This window comes from Panthera pardus, unplaced genomic scaffold (assembly GCF_024362965.1).
Source record: "Panthera pardus isolate Hobbes unplaced genomic scaffold, ASM2436296v1 HiC_scaffold_24, whole genome shotgun sequence".
Classification (NCBI taxonomy): Eukaryota; Metazoa; Chordata; class Mammalia; order Carnivora; family Felidae; genus Panthera; species Panthera pardus.
The window spans coordinates 114,826,133-114,844,431 of NW_026526810.1; the positions used below are offsets into that span (position 1 = coordinate 114,826,133).

The following is an 18,299-nucleotide window of genomic DNA, read 5'->3' on the forward strand; positions in this document are numbered from 1 at the left end:
AACATCTTCCCAGTTAGACTCTACACTCCTACAGGTTAGTGACCATCTACCATACTTGTTTGAATCTCCAGTATCTTATCCAGTCTTTGCATCTAGTAGGTACTTGCATCACTTGGTTGGTGGATTGTTAGTTCTTCCATTCATTTGACCAGCAGGGGTGGGGGGGAGCGGGGAGTGGAGTGGTGGGGAGGGGTAGCAGCTGAGATTTTTAACAGCAGGTGGGAGAGTCTGGGAATAAGAGGGGACAGAAACCATTACAGAATAGAACTGGACACTCTGGGATTCTTGGTTTCCAGTTCTTGACCCTTCAAGCGTTGAGAATAGATTTGTGTAAGAGAAGATACTGATATAAAAGCTCTTGAAAGTGGAATAAAATTTCCTTGTCCAAAAGCAAAATAAAACTTCAACCATATTATGGTTGTAGTTTCTCCCTTCCACCATCCTGTCTCTTGTCCATTTTGCTTCTTTGCCTGCAAAACCAATTTTAACATCAGGATCCCAGATTTACATTCTTGGTCTAATATTTCTATTTAAGATTTTCGTAAGTTGAAGAATATGAATATCTTATTCGAGTTGCAGTACTGCAACTACATATATAGCTTAATAAAGCCTGATAAGTACATATTTGAATTTAAAAAACACAGGTGGTGGGTTATTTGCCTTCTAAAAGGATTCTTTCTTTTACAAAAGGATCCACTGCAGGGTTTCATTAAATATCCAATTCCTCTTAATGCATTTATCATACAACTTAATTTACCAAAATTTGATTTATATGCCATTCTAAAGGGGTAGCTCTCAAGTTCTAGTGAGCATGGGAATCACTTGGGCAACTTGTTTAAAATTCAGACTTTTCCCCAGGCTCCTTCCCAAGATTCTAACTTATTAGGGTCCTGGGTCAGGGGCCCAGGATCTTCATTGTTACTAAGCATCCCCAGGTGGTTGATGTAGGTGGTCCCTGAAATACACTTTGGGAAACCCTGCTTTAAAGAAACACATGTAACGCATAGATGAACCCCATCTCCAGGGCTTTGGATTCCCTCTTATACCAATTGTCCTGTTTAATCTTCATTCAGTACATTTTTTTTTTACAATATCTATTTGAGTCAAAAAAAAGACAAGACTCTACCACGTCTTCTCTGAGCTGTTAAACATCTTTAATTGTAAGTGTGAAATGTTTGTCCTTTCATTTTTAAATTTAAAAAAATTCTAAACTTTCCCCACTAGCTGTATTTAGATGTAATTGATGTGCAACGTTGTGTAAGTTTATGGTGTACAGGGTGTTGATTTCATATATTTAAATATTGCAAAATGATTAGCACCATAGCATTAGCTACCACCTCCATCTCTTCACATAATCACTATTTCTTTTTCGTGGAGAGCGTTTAAGCTGTACTTTCTTAACAACTTGCAAATATATAGTACAGTATTAGTTTCTTTTCATTTTTAACCCCTTCTTTTGCTCTTAGGTTTCTTCTTGGATCTTCTTCTCGTTTCTTTTTTTTTTTTTTTAATTTTTTTATTGTTTATTTATTATATTTGAGAGAGAGAGACAGAGTGCAAGTGGGGGAGGGGCAGAGAGAGAGGGAGACACAGACTCTGAAGCAGACTCCAGGCTCTGAGCAGTCAGCCCAGAGCCCAGCGTGGGACTTGAACTTACAAACCACGAGATCATGACTTGAGCTGAAGTCAGACACCTAAGGGACTGAGCCACCCAGGTGTCCCTTCTTCTTCTCATTCTTTTTTTTTTTTTTATTAAAAAAATTTTTTTTTAACGTTTATTCATTTTTGAGACAGAGAGAGGCAGAGCATGAATGGGGGAAGGTCAGAGAGAGAGGGAGACACAGAATCTGAAACAGGCTCCAGGCTCTGAGCTGTCAGCACAGAGCCAGACGCGGGGCTCGAACTCACGGACTGTGAGATCATGACCTGAGCCGAAGTTGGACGCCCAACCGACTGAGCCACCCAGGTGCCCCATCTTCTCATTCTTAATTCTTACAACTCTCCTATGAATATTCACTTTTACACATAACCCACCTGCCTGCCCCAGACCTCCCCTTTAGCGCTCTTGATCTGGATGGTGAAGGCGATGGCTTGGTGCAGAAATATCAGGCATTTTAGGAACAGTGACTTCCACTGAGGCTTCTCTTAGCCAAATATAGGGCCTTTTGTCTTCTCTCCTATTATCCTTTCCCAAAAAAGACAAAGAATTATTTTTTAATTTTTTGATTAAATTCAACCCTAACCCTAACCCTAACCATGATTCCATTCCTCTGTGAGTATATTAATCCTAGGTCTGCCAGAAATGTGCATTTAAAATATGGTTATAGGTTAATGAAATTTGTTTAAAAACTAGATTCCATGACATTTATGACACATGTATCTATGTATTTAATATATCATTGATCTTTTAAAACTCAGATGGTTGACCCATATTTTGCCTCTGATTACATTTCTAAATCTAGTAATCTCCAAAAACATTTAGGGATTTCTATACTTTATGGAGATTTTTCTCCTTTGTTAATCCTGTATGTCCCTGAATTTCGCTTTGGGCAAAGGTTCTGTGTGGTGATACGGAGTTTGTCAAATATCTCCAGTAGTAATCAAAGCGATGGTAGAGCAAATAACTGGTGCAGTTCGTTACTGGTTGGAAAATCTTTTCTTCTAATAGATTTATCAGAGTTTACGCTTCTCATGAAGTAACGAGCTCTTAATAGCCTCGCTTGACTTCCTTAAGAACATAGCCAGAGGTTGTGTTATTTGTTAATTGGGATTTTGGTGTACCTTCTTTAACCCATTCAGTGCTGGTCTCGACCTCCCTGATCAAGGGCCAGAGACCTTCTAGGACAAGATGGGGGTGGGGAAGCGATGGAAGGCAAGGCTGTGGTCGTCACTGTCCAAGACAAAGGTGAGAGGGGAAACAGTTTCAGGTTGTCTGAGCAACTCTTGGAAGCAGGAACTCATTCCATTTTTGTAGAAAAGAATATCGTATCCAGAAAATAAAATTGGGTGGTAACCTCTGGATGGTGGGATTACAACGGATTTTTTTTTTCTTTTCTGAATTTTCCAAAACTGCTACAGTGACCATGTATTAGTGTAAAAAGCCATTTAAAAGAAAGAAGGAAACATGCTTGGCCTCACATCTTGAGTCTCCTTCCTAAGGGACCTAATCTTTACTCGATTTATTTCAAATCCTGAGCATTGCATAGAACAGTGGCGAGTGGAAGGTTCTTAAGGTGAGGCCCAGAGCAGTTCAGTAAACCAAAGAGTGTCCTTGACCCAGAGGGTTGACCTGGAGGGCCGCTGTTCTGTCAGCAGCAGGGAGGTGGCTTCTCAGTGTTGGTTGCATGTGTGTGAGTGTGGATGTCCTGCCACTCACTCCTCCTCTTACTTGAGAACTAATTGATGATTGCATTGCATTGGGGATTTTTAACTTTGTCTTCTTTCTTTTTTCCTTCCCCTTCCCCCTCCTCACCCCTTTCCCCCTCTTTTCCTTCCTCAAGGCCTCTCCCACCTCATGATGAGTGAACAAGGTAGGTGCTTTGTGCTTGTGGCACTGCAGCTGCCTGAATTGCTTGCCTTTGTGCCTCTGGCTGGTTGCTCAGAGCCTCATTGTTGCTGGCAGGCCATTCGCTGCCTGTCCCTCCTGCTGTGGGTCAGGCTGGCAGCGTGGCCACCCTGTGGTGGGGGGTACCTTTCCCGATGCATCTTGGTTTCCTGTCCCCATCATCCCCTTGGCTTGTCCATTCTGCACCACCATTTGTCATTCTGGGCGCTGGCCCTGCCAGGCTGCCTCCAAGAGAGAAGCATGAAACAAGGCATGACGGCGTCGATAATGGGGGTGAATGAAGCTAATTTCAGAGCAGCAGAGCGGTTAACTTCCTCCTGCTCCTCCCCAGGCCCCATGCTGGGGCCCTGTGGTTGGGGGAGAGGAGCTGGGCTTCTCCCTGAATTTCACTCTGAGTAAAGGTTTGCTTTTTGTCTTCCCCTCCATCCTACTGCCCATTGTAATGACTTTCAGCCCCACATGGTCAAAGGAAGCCCTTGGGGGGTTGACTGTTTTCACTTTTATATAAAAGCAAAAACCACCGAAAGAACATGCTAATGTCTTCATGGCAGGATTCTAACTCATTATACACCCTGAAGAAAACTGCATATAAAGATCTGTAAATTCAGCATCTGCAACCTAAAATATTCAAATATGCAGGGAATGAGCTGTGCAGGAAATTCAGCTCAGCTAAGCACAGGGTGGGCTGTGAATGAAGCCTTTTTCTCCTAAATAAAAATTTTCCACATCATCAGCCTAAATCAGGATTTGAGAACTGAGCCTACTTAAAATTGTCTTTTCCTTCACTGTTCAATTGCTACTATTGTGTTTCTTCTGAGCCTTGGGATGATTGCAAGATTGGTCTACCTGCCTTGCCCTGACACCCAAAGAGTATACTTTAATTTCTCTTGTCTGTTTCTTTTGAAAATAAACACAGGACTCAGTGTCTCTTTTGGAGGGCCTAAGAAAAGGGGAAGATGGGGTCCTTCTGTGTTTCCTGGTTTTTCTTGATCTTTTGAGGAGGATGGGGCACTCCTGAAGGGCCAGTCTCCCTTCCCTGTTCCCTTACACTAGACCCATCAGATAGTGTTGCCATAAAGGGGAATATGCTTAGATACAAGAAACCACTCAGGGCTGAGAGAAGTTGCTTATGATGTCCAGGGAGCTGATGTGGGCAGTTTTGGGCATCCTGACTTGATAAGACAGTGTAAAGAGGAAGCACACTTTCTAGAAGTGTATCCTCCAGACCTGAGCCAAGATCTGTGATGTGCATTCCAGACTTTCAGTGAAGATACTGTCTGATACAGAGTGAGTGTCAAAGAACAGAGCTGGAGGCAGGAGGTCAAGTGAGTTTGCCAGTGTTAGATGGAACTCTGGAAGAGACTGGGATGAAGCCTCGCTATTCTTGTCTGAGAGTGAGGGAAGTTATCTGCCAACAGCAGGTAACCCTGAAGTGGGTATGAGCAGAAGGTGTGATTGATGTCAACCTGGTGTTTGGGAGCTTGAGAAAGTTAAGCACATCTCTGTGAAGCAGGACGACCCAGGCTCTATGAATTGCTGGATCTGGTGGCCTGACTTTGATAGCAAGTTCCACCAGAAAAAGCAGACCCTTGGAGTCCTGATGACAAGACCCCCTTTCATTCTTGCCTTGTGCTCCCCTTTGCTCTTTAGGGGTCCTCCTAGCTTCCAACAGTAGCTTGGGGGTGTGATGGCATCATGTGGCTGCTGTGACTGGATAGAGACTAGGCAGATAGGCTAGGCTAGTGGGACTTCTTTAATCTTGATTTGGCTTATTTTAGACCCTTTGGAGGTGCAGCTCAGGTGTTTTGGAGGGCTCAATCCCAACATTGTTATGAACAGCATGTGGAGATTTGACCTGTACAACTCCTCCACTTTCTCACCCCCTCCTCAGCTTCTCGTGGGTCCCTGGCATCAATGTGTACCTGAGTAGAGAATTCACACACACTCATGTACACATGCTCTGGAGGTAAGTCAAGTACTTTCTAGAAATAGAGTCTTTAGGCAATGAAAGAATGACAGACACAGATACTGGGAGTTCCTCTTTAGAGAGTTTTTCAATTTCAAGAAAGGATGCAGAATTCTTCTGGGTGGTCAGTGCCTCTAAATTTTTAAGTTGCAGTTTGCAGTTTAATATGTTTTTAAGAAGGTCCTTTGATTGCATTCCCCTCCTTTCCTGTTTTCCCCACTTTCTACTCCCTTCTCTGTTCTTGCCCTGTGATGATTGTCTAAATAACCAACTCTGCTTCCCATCTATACTGCTTTCCTTCCCCTATTCCTTCAACATGAAAAATATTTCTGTCTGGTTCCCACGGATTCTCCAGAATTTGCATCTGATGCCTGAAAATATGTCTGGAAATATTTAGGTGTGTTGTGTGTGTGCCACCTGTGCATGTATGTGACACTCTTGGTCCTCAAGACTCATGTTAACATTGGGAAAATACCAGCGGACGTGGCTTCTCTGAGACTTTCCCTAAGCAGTTTTACATATATACCAGTTACATTGGTTAAGTGTGTGCAGTTTCACATACATGTGGCCACGCGGTGCTTTTGCATGCAGACTTGGTCACGTTCCTAAGGATGGGCCTGGGAAGAAACGAATGGGAAAAGCTTAAACATGAAGCTGGTGAAGGCAGCCTTGCTGGTCACACTGTTTTGGCTTGTTTAGGCTTCCTGTTTGTGCCTTTGTTTGTGCTGCTTTCTCCAGATATTGTAGTGCTGTTGCCTTTACTGTTGTGGCTTTTTGTTATGTATGTTACATTTCTTTGTGTGTCTGCAGTGTGCTGATGTTTTCCTCTCCCTGCTCTCTCCCTTTCCCTCTCTCTCTCTCTCTCTTACCGTCTCCATGGTGGACACCTTGCTTCCTCTACTTCATTGGACCTTCCACTTCATTTCTGTAGGTAGAAGTAAAGGTAGAGATCATTTTATTTTTCTCATTATAACTATCAATCTGCCTTCTGAAATATTCATGTATCCAAGGGGAATTGTTGATTCTGATGAATACAATCCAGATTATAACTGAGTGCTTTTAACAACAACTTAAATAAATAAATAAACAAATTTAAAAAAAAGCCAATGCTATCATTTCCCTTCAGTGCACTTCGTGTTCAGTGGTTGGGGATCATTCCGAGTTGGCCTGCCTCTCTCGGAATCCAGGATGGGTCTTATCCATTATGGCATACTATTTCTAGCAGGAATGGGAGACTCTGAAAGTAGTTATGCAGAACTATTTTACTTAAACATGGGATAGTCTAAGATCCCCTCCCAGTAAACGTGTTGAAGGAACAGGAGAGATGTGAAAGGGCCTAATGTTGTTTCTTTTACTCGGGGACAACTGCATTCAGGGACAGCATTTGTGAGGGAAGGATGATAGACAAGAAAGGGGAGAAGAATGGTGAACTGCTTGACATTTAATGTGAAATTTTGGAGATATTTATGTATTGCTGTTTTCTCTTCTGTGTTTCCTGCATTTGGGGGAGTGGAAATGTTCTGACTGGGGGCAGTGGGCTAAGAAGGGTGGGACCGGGGCTGTGGAAGAACACAGGAATGACAGTGCATTCCATCGGAAGGAGAACACGGAGAGAGGTAACACTGGATTTTCGCTTCCGAAGTCAACCTTTTGCCAGGTAGGCAGGAAAAAGGAGAGGTGTTGAGCGGGTGGGCTTGCTCCAGTGCTCTGACATGGCTTTCAGCTTTACACCTTTGGAGACCACAGCTCACTCTGTGCCAATGAAAGCTATCAGAGACGCGTGCCCAAGAACCTGGCTCACCAGCTCAAACTGGAATAGCTGTGCAGGAGTGAAGGGAGAGGTTAATTGATAAATTATAAATGCGTATCTGCATCTGCATCTGGTTCTCCCCTCTTCCCTCCTAATTCTCCGGCCCCATCTCTGTGGATCTGTAGGCTGCTGCTTGCTGCAAAGGCCAACAAATAACAGGAATAGGAAGTGTGAATTCTGGCATGAGGATGTTGGAGAAAGAAGGGACTGATGGGTTATTGAACATGCTGATTTGATACTAGTCTGTGAATGGGCCATCTCTCATTTGAGTCCCATGCTTTACTGGATTTTTGAAGTTATGGATGGTTACCTTGGAAGCAGTTTGGTCCTCTCCATTTTGGAGGTGGTCAATTGCCTATTTTTTCTTTTTTTACATGAATCACAGGCAGGCTCATTCTCTGAGACTTGTCATGGGAAACCCTTACCCTGTTGTGAGCTTGGAGCCTTTTGAAAGGAGGTGGGGATGAGGGAAGAGGAGGAGGAAGGATGAATGGAAGCATACAGTTGGCTGCCCCTTCCACTTCTCTGCTTTATTCAACCAGAGGTGCCGGCAATCTCCTCATAGGCAAAGCCACCAATCCTTGCCCAGAACTCAACCCTTCTGAAGCATGTGGCACTGTGTCCCCTGCCTCTTCTCCCACTGGCTTCTACGAGATCACATGAGAATCACTCTTCCTGTCTTCCTCCCTTCCCACCCCTCCAGCACTCTCCTTTTCTTTCCCTAATCCCCTAAACCATCCTGCAAGATAGACCTTTTTACCTTTTGCACATGGGTGTCTTATTTTCTTTCTCTGGCCACTGCTGCTAACCACTGAACATGTCCTATGTTCCAGCCATTGTGCCATATACTTTATATGCCTTATCACAATCCTCATACCTGTTTAATGGTGTAGGTGATGGTATTGCCATTGCTTTATGGATGAGTAGAACAAGGCTCAGAGAGCCAAATTACTTAAGTCGGATGGCTACTAAGTGGAAATGAAACCCAGAATCTGGGTCTCTAACCTCTACTCGTACTGCCTCTCTTGGTTCCAAGGATGACTTCCGTGTATGTACCTCCCAACTATTTCCCTGGCACCAACCTGTCTCAAGTTCCAGCCTGTCACTTTGCATTCTGTGGCACACATATCCATATCGCTGTCCCACTACTATAACCTCAGTATGTCTAAAGTCAGTCTTCGTATCATCTGGCCAGAATCCAGGTTCTCTTTCTGACATCCCTATTTTTGTTAATGGTGTCCCTATCCACCTCATCACCCAGACTTGAAAACCAGGAATTGCTTTCTATCTCTCTTGAACTTTTCTGTTCCCAGGTGATCAGTTGAGAGAGCTTGTTGGGATTCTTCTCTGGAATGTCTCTTGCATCTCTACTGCCAACACCCTAGTTCACTTCCCACTTAGCCCTTATTAGATTATTGTCTTAGCCTAATTAGTACTCCCACCTCTATTCTCTTCCAGTTTGTCATTAACTGAGAGGTGCTTAAACCCTGCTGTCCACCAAATGCAGTGCAGGATTAGCTATCTCATTGTCAAAGCCATCCATCCCTAATATGACCTTGTTTACCTTTAACCTTCTCTCCTGTTAATCTTAGATGCAAAATTGCTGCCAAATAGGATACCAGATAACCTTACTGGACCTTTCCTTGTCTCCTAGCATTACTTATTCTGTGTCTCTCCCCTGTAATAGCTCATTCCCCCCCTTTTTTCTGCCTATCGAAATCACACATAGATTTCATTTCCTAGTTGATGTTATCCTTGAGTGCTCCAATCAGAGATGAGTTCACTCTTCATGTATCTCTCTAATATTTTATGTTAGAGTTATTTGAGAATTGGGGCACTCTGCTCTACAAGATGGCAAGTATGTATAAGACAAACATATTCATTTGTTAATGTCCAGATGTGTCTAGTATGGTAGGTTACATGTAGAAGGGACTCAGAATCTCTAATCCTTCTTATCCTGCTGTCAGTCATTTTCCTAAAAGTGAAAATAAAGAAAAATTAAAATTAAATCAGATCATGCATCTCATCTGTTGAAAAGCTTTTGAAGGATTCTCATTGTATAATTGTCAACATGCCTTCCCAGTTTTATTTTCTATGATATTTTCCACTCCATACTATCACTCCTGCCAGCTGCCTTTCTCCTGAAGTCAACAACTCACTCTGCCTGAATCCACAGTATGATTTCCTGCCTTTGGTCTTTGGCCTGAGCTCTGCCCTCTTTCTCGAATGTCCTTGGAACATCCTTCTCCTCCTTATCATCCTTTAAAGCCAAGCCTCCTAGGTGTGCCAGATTTTGTGCTTCTGTTATAGAGTACCTGTGCCAAACTGCCTTGAATAAGTTTATTCATGTGTTTCAGGCATCCTCTTCATAAAGGACAGAGGCCGTATCTTGGCCATTTCTGTCACCCGCACTGCACTTAGCTCAGTATTTGGTCCCGAGTTGTACAACAACCTGTGCCCCTTAATCACTACCCTCATTTCCCCAACCCACTGAGCAAAGAAGCCCCAGTGGGTCATGGAATGAGGCCAAATGTTCTGGTTCCAGTTCTTTCCTCACCGAGGCCTTCTCTTGGCCCTGTGTGTGCAAGTGACAGAGGGAGATGGTCACGGGTTGTATCAGAATAAAAGCGGGAAAGGCCTTTGGGTTTATTCTTAGGAGCTGGTCAGAGAAAAGAAAGCCTTACATCTTGTCATTCTTTAAAGCTGAACAGCCAAGCAGTGAACCCATAATGGAAAGAATTATGAAGTTAAATATACAAAACTGAGCAGGGTGTTTAGGCTATAATGATAATCACCACATTCAGGAGGCCTTTGGCTGCACTGAGCCGAAAGCAAAGTGACTTCCTGGAGGTGGCCGACCAAAGGAGTTACTCAGCAATGTGCCTTGGTCAGCTTTTTTGACCTGATTTTGACAGTCTTTGTTTAAGTGTTTAGAGTGTGTCTTAGCCTCTATCCTCCTTTTCTTATTGATTTGGGGGTTGCCCATTCTGGGTTAGGTTACCAAATACTTTTCCTTGAAACTGAACTTAGAGTAGGTGTTGCAGACTCAAATGTCAACAGAGGCCTGATAGGTATCATCAAGGAGTAGATCTCATGTAAGAAAAATTCTAGGGTAAGATCGACAATGGGGAGTATTGGGGACCGTGGCAAACTGGAGAGCACAAATCCTGTCTAGGGCAGCAGCCTCTGCTCCAGCTGCTTGCTGCAATGAAGAATGTGTGCCCACGGGCACCTGGGTGGCTCAGTTCGTTAAGCAACCAACACTTGATTTCAGCTCAGGTCATGATCTCACAGTTGATGAATTCGAGCCCCACATCAGACTGTCTGCTGTCAATGCAAAACCCACTTCAGATCATCTGTCCCCCTCTCTCTTTGCCCCTCCCACCACCCCCGTCAAAAATAAATAAACAGTAAAAAAAAAAAAAAAAAAAGAATGCACGTCCAATGCCACCAGTTCCTCAAGAAAAGCCAAAAGTGGATTTTTTAAAAAATATCAGCTCATGGCATCTCTTGCTGTATGTATGTATGAACACACACACACACACACACACACACACACTGATTTGGCCCACAAGCCACAAGTTTTTGACCTTTGGCTTGAGGAGGAAGGAGTAAGATATTCCTCTAAGATTTCTTGCTGAATGTCAATAGTGGGAAGTAGTCATGTTTGATTAAATTTCTCTTTGCCTGTGGCATTGGTCAGGGTACAGTAATCTCTCTTTCATACCCTAGGCACTCCTGCCAGGGGGCCTGATCTACATGTTGGGTGAAGTTGGTTTTGTAGAGTAGGGTAGGCATGCTTAAGTAGTGTATACAAATGTTAAGAATGGCCAGGAAGAGAGATAACAGACACCTGCAGTGATTGCCAAGAACTGGCATGATTTTTAAATAATTAGTGGCTGTTGGGATGAGCACTGGGTGTTGTATGGAAACTAATTTGACAATAAAGTTCACATTAAAAAAATAAATAATAAGTGGCATTTAATTTCTTTTTACCTTTTGCTTTACAGAACTCTTTATTAGTGGACTAGATAGTGTTGACCCTAAGATCTACTTTAGTCCATCAGAACTTAGAGGCCTCTTCCGATTTATTTACACGTATTTTTCCCCATGTAGATTTCATCATTGGCCTTCAAATGCTGAACTAATCAGTATTGGCCAAACTGGAAAGGGATAATCAAACTATATGAACTTGAACAGGATTTCATGTAGATTGTATTTTGCTGGTAATAACATTAAGAAAGCTGATTTGAGGAGTTGAGCCCTCTCATGTCCCTGCTAGGACCAGTGAGCCCTGCAAATAAGTTACTGTTTTGATAGCCAACTGTTTATGCAAATTAGTAAATGCAGTGCCAGCTACTAATTATGAAAATAAACTCATCTGTGCTCTATAAATATCTAATTATAATAAAATAGGGACAATATTACATTTCCATCTCTTGCCTCATCTGTTTCTCAACCACTACTGATTTGTCCGCTTGACAACGAATAAAATCACTTTGTTTTTTAAAGAAGTCTGTTTTCCATGTTTCCCCCCCCCCCGCAATGTTTTGAAAGTTTGTGGGGGAAAATAGATTTATTTTAAATGTAAAAGTAAAATTGCCTGATTTTAACAACTCTGTGTTTTTGACATTGACATCTTTGAAATGCTGCTTTAAAAATATGAAATTTTTTTTTAATTTCCCTGTTTAGAAATTTTCATTGGACAGTGAGGGCTTTTTTCTTAGAACAGCTGTTTCTTGGAGCATTTTTAAAAATGTTAATGTGAACAGATTTATTAGTAAAATGCATGATGGATCAATGGGATATTTCAATTAAATTCCATTTGAGCACACAAGGGAAAATATCTCTGAGATTTCTAAGCAACATGTTTATTTCCTCCTCAATTATCAATTTGGGTTAATCGATTACACACAGATTTTTTATATGTGTATATATATCATAAAACACTTTCTCCTCGAAGGTGAATACTGCTCTGCTTGTGTAGACTTTTGTCAAGCCAAACTGGTTAATCTTAGGGGATGTATAATTTTCAGCTGTAGATCTCTGTGGATACTCATATAAACTTAGCTTTGACAGCACCTACAGGTAAAGGATCTCTCAAATTAAATTGTAATATCCTTATGACACATCTCATCTATAGAGAGAATTCAAAAGAGTAGTGTGATGGAAAAATATTGAATAAGAGAACAAGCAAGTGCATTGCCTTATATGCTTAGGCTTGTATATGTCATGGTCTGTTTCTCAGGTGTGCAGGGCAGTATAATGTATCTGGGTCTAGATAGAATTTCTCCAAATACATATTCATAGGTTTATAATGGTTAAATGTGTTCTCACATGTGGCTTCCGTTTGAGGTGTACTGACAATTATACATTCTAGGGTGCTGTGCATCTGAATTTAGCATATTGTCTGCTGTAACATTAGAAAAGCGATGTTTATTCAACATTCCACAAAAACTGACAGAGAGCCAATGATGTGCTGGGCCAGGTGCCAGGTGTTGAGTACACAGGGCTGACCGCACTGATATGGGCCCAGCCTCTGACACCTCGGTGACAGTCCATAGGAGTTTGAAAAGGACTTTCTGATGTAACAACCACCTCTTCTCCTAACATTCTAAATAAATTCTGTTTTCAACTTATTACTATACCTAGAGTTTTAAAATTAGTTTTATTTATTTTACAGGGAAACTTTCAGGTAATAATTTAGTTCAAATCACCCACCCTTTAAATTTTCAGATGCAGAAAAGAGAATTTGCTTTGTGTGTGAACAAGCAGAGTTTTCATTTATTCATTCATTCTTTTATTGAGAGATAGCACACACACAGTGCAGAGTATATAAAATCCACACAGCTTAAGTGTACAGCTTAAATATTTTTTAACCCATATTCATCCATATTGTTACCGTTCAGATCAAGATACTGAACCCATCACCTGCATAACATTCTGTCATGCTTTCTGTCACTTATTTTTAATAAATGCATGCATTCTCTGCTGCCTCCAAAGCTGTGCATATCCACGTAGTAATCAGCAGGCAGGCTCCAGAGTGCTTTCATTTTCATTAAGAACAACTAACCTTGTGAGAAAAGGAGGCATTGTGGTTTTTTGCTGTATCTAAACAGTCACAAACATTGCCCTCTGATGAGGTGTAGCTTTGCCCCCTGTCTTTGAAGCCACTCGGATTTCCTTCGGCACAAAGAGAACATCTAATTGATATCATTGGGCTTTTCTTCTTTTTTTTTTTTTTCCTAAGGCATTAGTGGCTAGTAGAACAGCAGAGGTAGAAAAGACCATATGCTTTGTAAAAAGCCAGACTAATAACACTTTTTGATGGACGTCTGATGTTTTAAAGTGCCGCATCTTTCATTAAAATTTACATGTAAAATAAGGGCAAGCGTGGTGACATGAAAGCTAATGCAGCTTGCACATCTTGACATAATAACAATCACAAGAAACTGGAGATCCCAGATGGCAGCTTGGCCTTTGCCATCCTTTTAATAAGCTACTAACTGCTAATTATTTCACTCTTTTGGGCAAGTTAATTTACTGTTGACTCTTAAAGAGATATTGCTCTTTTTCCCTCCACGCCACAAAAATCAGAGCCCTTTCACCTGGGCTGTAACAAGAGCTTCCCTGCAGGTTGAAAGCTTGTCAGCTGATTGTAACAATGATGGCAAGTACTGGGGTGGAAAATGTTGCTTAATACATAATATTTCCTTGTATTCTTTGGATGGAGAAATTTTTTTAAAAATTTGCTTGGCTAAGGACCCACTGTGTGTGTCTAAGAGCAATAATAGATCAAGGAGCCCCGTAAAAGGAGAGGATCTGAAATTTGGAGCCTGCTTAAGAGCGAGAGAACAGCTGCCTTTTAAATGGTTGCTAATTCTGACAATTAATGTTGTTTTGTGAGTGTGATTTTTCTGTGATCGAAGTTAGGAGGGATGATGGTGTGTAATAGCTCACTTCCTAAGCTTTATGGTGATGTAGCATAGTGATGAAAGAGAATGGGGTCCCACATGTTCTGGAGCCCTTTTAAATGAAAAGCCTACCAAACATGCTTTTTTTTTTCTGTGCTTCAACTTTCTTAGGATGATTTCATATTTTAGCACAGACGCAGATTATTAACTAAGGGTGCAAGTGGGCTTGGATGCATCAGGAGTGTTTGGAAAAGAACCTTGTTGGCAACGGAGCTGTCTGACAATCAAAATATTTACTTAAAGATAAGCTAATGACGGTGCCTTGCAAATGCCTGCAGATCCATTATTGAAATGAGAGTCACTTCTTTGGCTTGATACTTTCCGAAACTAAATCTCAAACCTCAGATACTATTGCGTGTGTATGTGTTTGTTTTAGAATTCTCTCAAAACAAAATAACATGGGTGCTAAACAACAAAGAAAGGTAGGGAAATCTCTCAACCATTTTCTTGAAATATTTAAACCGAGCTTAGTGTGTTACTATGATCAGTTGTTCCCTGTTGGTAAATGGTTTAAAATATGCATTGAGAAAACACCTTCTCCAATTATTGGTGTTCTTTCTGAACGTGAACTTTGTAACGTGAGTTTTCTACTGCACCATCATGTCTCCAGGGACTTGTGTGTTATTCAGCTGATGGGAGGGCTGTGGAGGTCAATCAAATACTAACCATTTGCTTACTGTTTAAGTCTAGAGGAGCCAGAGACGTTTTAAGTGTTATGTTCCTTTAAAAATAGGTGGCTCAATTGAGCCTCTGACTCTTGATTTCGGCTCAGGTCATGATTGCAGAGTTCCATTAGTGAGATCTAACTCTACGTAGGGCTCCGAGCTGCTTGGGATTCTCTCTTTTCCCTCTGCTCCTCCCCAGCTTGCACTGTCTCTCAAAATAAACAAACTTAAAAAATACTAACCATTTGCTTACTGTTTAGGTCTAGAAGAATCTGAGATGTTTTAAGGGTTATATTTCTTTAAAACTAGTGCATCACCTGGTTTCAAAATAGCCCGAAGGAAAAACATACGTGTGTGTGAATTTGAGGAAGTTTTGTCATCTTTCAGAATCTGATATTATACAGTGTGTTCAGCCAGATTGCCACCTTCTAGAAGAATTTTGAGAAATGCTCACAATATTTGAAGAAAAAAATCACCGAGAAGAATAAGTTTTTAAAACATAGGTTGAAGACAGATTTTTTGACCACAGGACATCTCAGAGCCTTTGTTATGACAATGTTGAGTTATGCATCTTTAAGAAAGAAAATGTAGTTTTCAAAGTTACCCAAATTTATTTGATGTGAAATGGTTTTTTTACAGGGGGTGGGGAGGAGGGCACGGGGTGCCTGGGAGGCTCAGTCAGTTAAGTACCTGACTCTTGATTTCAGCTCAGGTCATGATGTCATGGTTCATGAGTTTAAGTGCCATGTCGGGGGTTCTGCACTGACAGTGCGGAGCCTGCTTGGGATTCTCTCTCTCTCTCTCTCTCTCTCTCTCTCTCTCTCTCCCCCTCTGCCTCTCTCTCTTTCAAAATAAATAAACTTTAAAAAATTTACATTTTGGATGAGGTTAGCTAGAATTAAAACTAGTGTTCAGTTGAAAAACTTTGGACAAGATAATTCTCAAGTCGTTTCCAAGTCTAATATTATGAGTTGTAATGTCTCTAGAATTTGAAAGAGGCTTTTGGATTGGCTTTACTCAAGAATCTTTGTGACTACATTTTCTGTTTTGATTGGGAATAGTTTTGAGGATGGATTAGTTTCAATAGGGAAATTACTGCTTCCTGGTAAAATGCATAACACAGATGTTAAAACAACTGCAGTTTTAAAGACACTAGTCTTGTTAAAACGCTGGCAGTTTGTATTACCTAAGTACTCGAACGGATCTCCATCTACTGCGTGTAAACACCGCTCCTGATAATGGCCTGCTTCACTCCAGGAAGGGCTGATCTCAGCACAAGATGAGAAAATTACTGGGAACTTTAAGTTTTATTTGCTTTGAAATTTGGAGCTTGTGAACAGTCGTTGTGGTTATCTGTCCACTTGATTGCTGAGACCATTCTCACTACCACTCTGAGAATTTGACCATCAGTGGCTTTGTTTTCCCCAGAGAGCGAACATACAGGCTGGAGAAATTCTTCCTGGAAAGAATGACTTGTACTGTGTTTAGAAATCATTGGCTCGGCTAAGGATTTTGTGGGCTCTCTCATTGCAAGGCTGAAGACTTTGTCCTATTTATGTGCTGTCTGTTCGGGATGAAGTGGCCGCCATTGATCCGTCTGTTTAGACCATCCACCTGGGACTGTTAATCTGGTTGTGGAGACTAGTTTTCTGAACCAGACATACCCTGCTTCGTTCTCCCAAGTGACCAACGATGAGCATTTACAAAGGTCTTGGCCAAAACTGTTATGGGTGAGATTCCCAGTTGTAAACTAATTGATCCATGTGGCAATTGAGCTTGGAACACCAGATATCCAGGTGTGAATAATTCTAATGCAGGGTCAACACTTGGTATAGAAATGGCACTGAGCTAAGTGTCAGAAGACTAATTCGAGGTGCTGGGGAAGAAAACATGATAGATGAGAGTGCTGATATTGGTGCTTGACACATGCTATATAACCCTGTTAAGCCTTATTATCCTAATAAGTAAAATGGGCACAATAATACTACATACTTCACAGCATGGCTGGGAACCGGTGAGACAATGTATATCAAAGGCTAATGTTAAAGCTTGGATCTAACATTAAAAAAGCATTAGTTATCATAAACATTAACAAAAAACATTAGTTATCAGCATCATAAGTACATATTGTCCGTATCACCATGGATCTGGGGACTTTGAACAAATTAATCTTGTTGATCTTCTATGTCTTTGCCTGTAAAATACATACTTGGTAGGTTTGTTCTGGGTAGTAATTGGCATCATGCAGCTAAAGTGCTGTGCAAATGAGACTGGCACTACACAATGTTAAGGAGTTAGTAGTTTATAAGAACATACCCTCCACAAAATTAAGGGCAATAAGTGTATTGGTCACCATGGTATATCCAGTGCCTCTACCAGTGACTGCCTCATGGTGGAAGTGACTCAGTGAATACTTGTTGAGTGGGCACTAGAAATAACCGAGCTAGTAACTCTTAGCAGAATTTGGTAACGTGGACAGACCCAAGCTTGCTGTGATTCCATTATACTTGGAGTAGGAGGTCTTTGGGCACTTCCATTGCAAGAGGGAACCGTTGGCCTCTTCCTTTAGGGCCTCCCATAATAATAATAATAATAATAATAATAATAATAATATAATAATAATAAAAAAAAGTAATCTTGATAAAGCCAGTTTGTTCTTTAGGTGTTTGGTGGATGTGTTTGTCTGTATGTGTGCACAGAGAGTTAAGGGATTTCGTTCTATTACTTGATGAAACTACATGAACCATGAAGAAAACAAAAAAACATTTAGCTAAGAGTTACTTTATAAAAAATGCTGATCTGCTTCCCCAAATTTTAGGAGCGTGTAATTTCAGCGCTCAAAGGAAGCTCAGAATTCCTTCAGTTCATCCCACAGTGATTTTGTGGATGACAAAACATATGCTAAGAGGGCAGAAACGCCCTGTTAGTTGCCACAATGATAATTTGTCATGTTGTTGGTGTTGGACCCAGACCTTCTGACTGTCAGTGCTATTTTCTTTTCCCTCCCACCAACTTGTCATCATCACTGCAAGAACTGTATTTGTTATAGATCATCCACAGGCTGCTGAGATCATTATTGATAACGCAGTGTAAGAAAGGTTCAGGAAAAATCAGAGTGTGGGCACTCTAAAAGAAGATGTTTCTTAAATACGTGACTGCCCTGAAAGCTGACTGCTACCCAGCATTTGACACTGTCCGTAAATTGCTCTTTCAGGATTTTAGAATTCTTTGCACCATTTATGGACTGGCCCTGTCAGCTGCTTTGTTTTGGGCTTAAAGTAAGGTGGTGACACCAAGATGACGTTAGAGAGCTTTCACA

General features: G+C 41.3%; 1 protein-coding gene across 32 annotated transcripts in view; it reads left to right on the forward strand.

Annotated features, from left to right (window-relative positions):
- Positions 1 to 18,299, forward strand: part of NRXN3 (neurexin 3) — a 1,570,655-nt gene that overhangs the window by 116,796 nt on the left and 1,435,560 nt on the right. For 26 of the 32 annotated variants that reach the window (XR_008417276.1, XR_008417277.1, XM_053889672.1 and 23 more), the window contains exon 4: positions 3,501 to 3,530. The exons of the other annotated variants lie outside the window; for them this stretch is intronic. Coding sequence is in view for 24 of the 26 variants with exons in the window: in XM_053889672.1 (XP_053745647.1) it covers positions 3,501 to 3,530 (30 nt within the window). In the remaining 2 variants the exon portion in view is untranslated. The remainder of the gene's footprint in view (positions 1 to 3,500; positions 3,531 to 18,299) is intronic. 32 annotated transcript variants of the gene reach the window in all.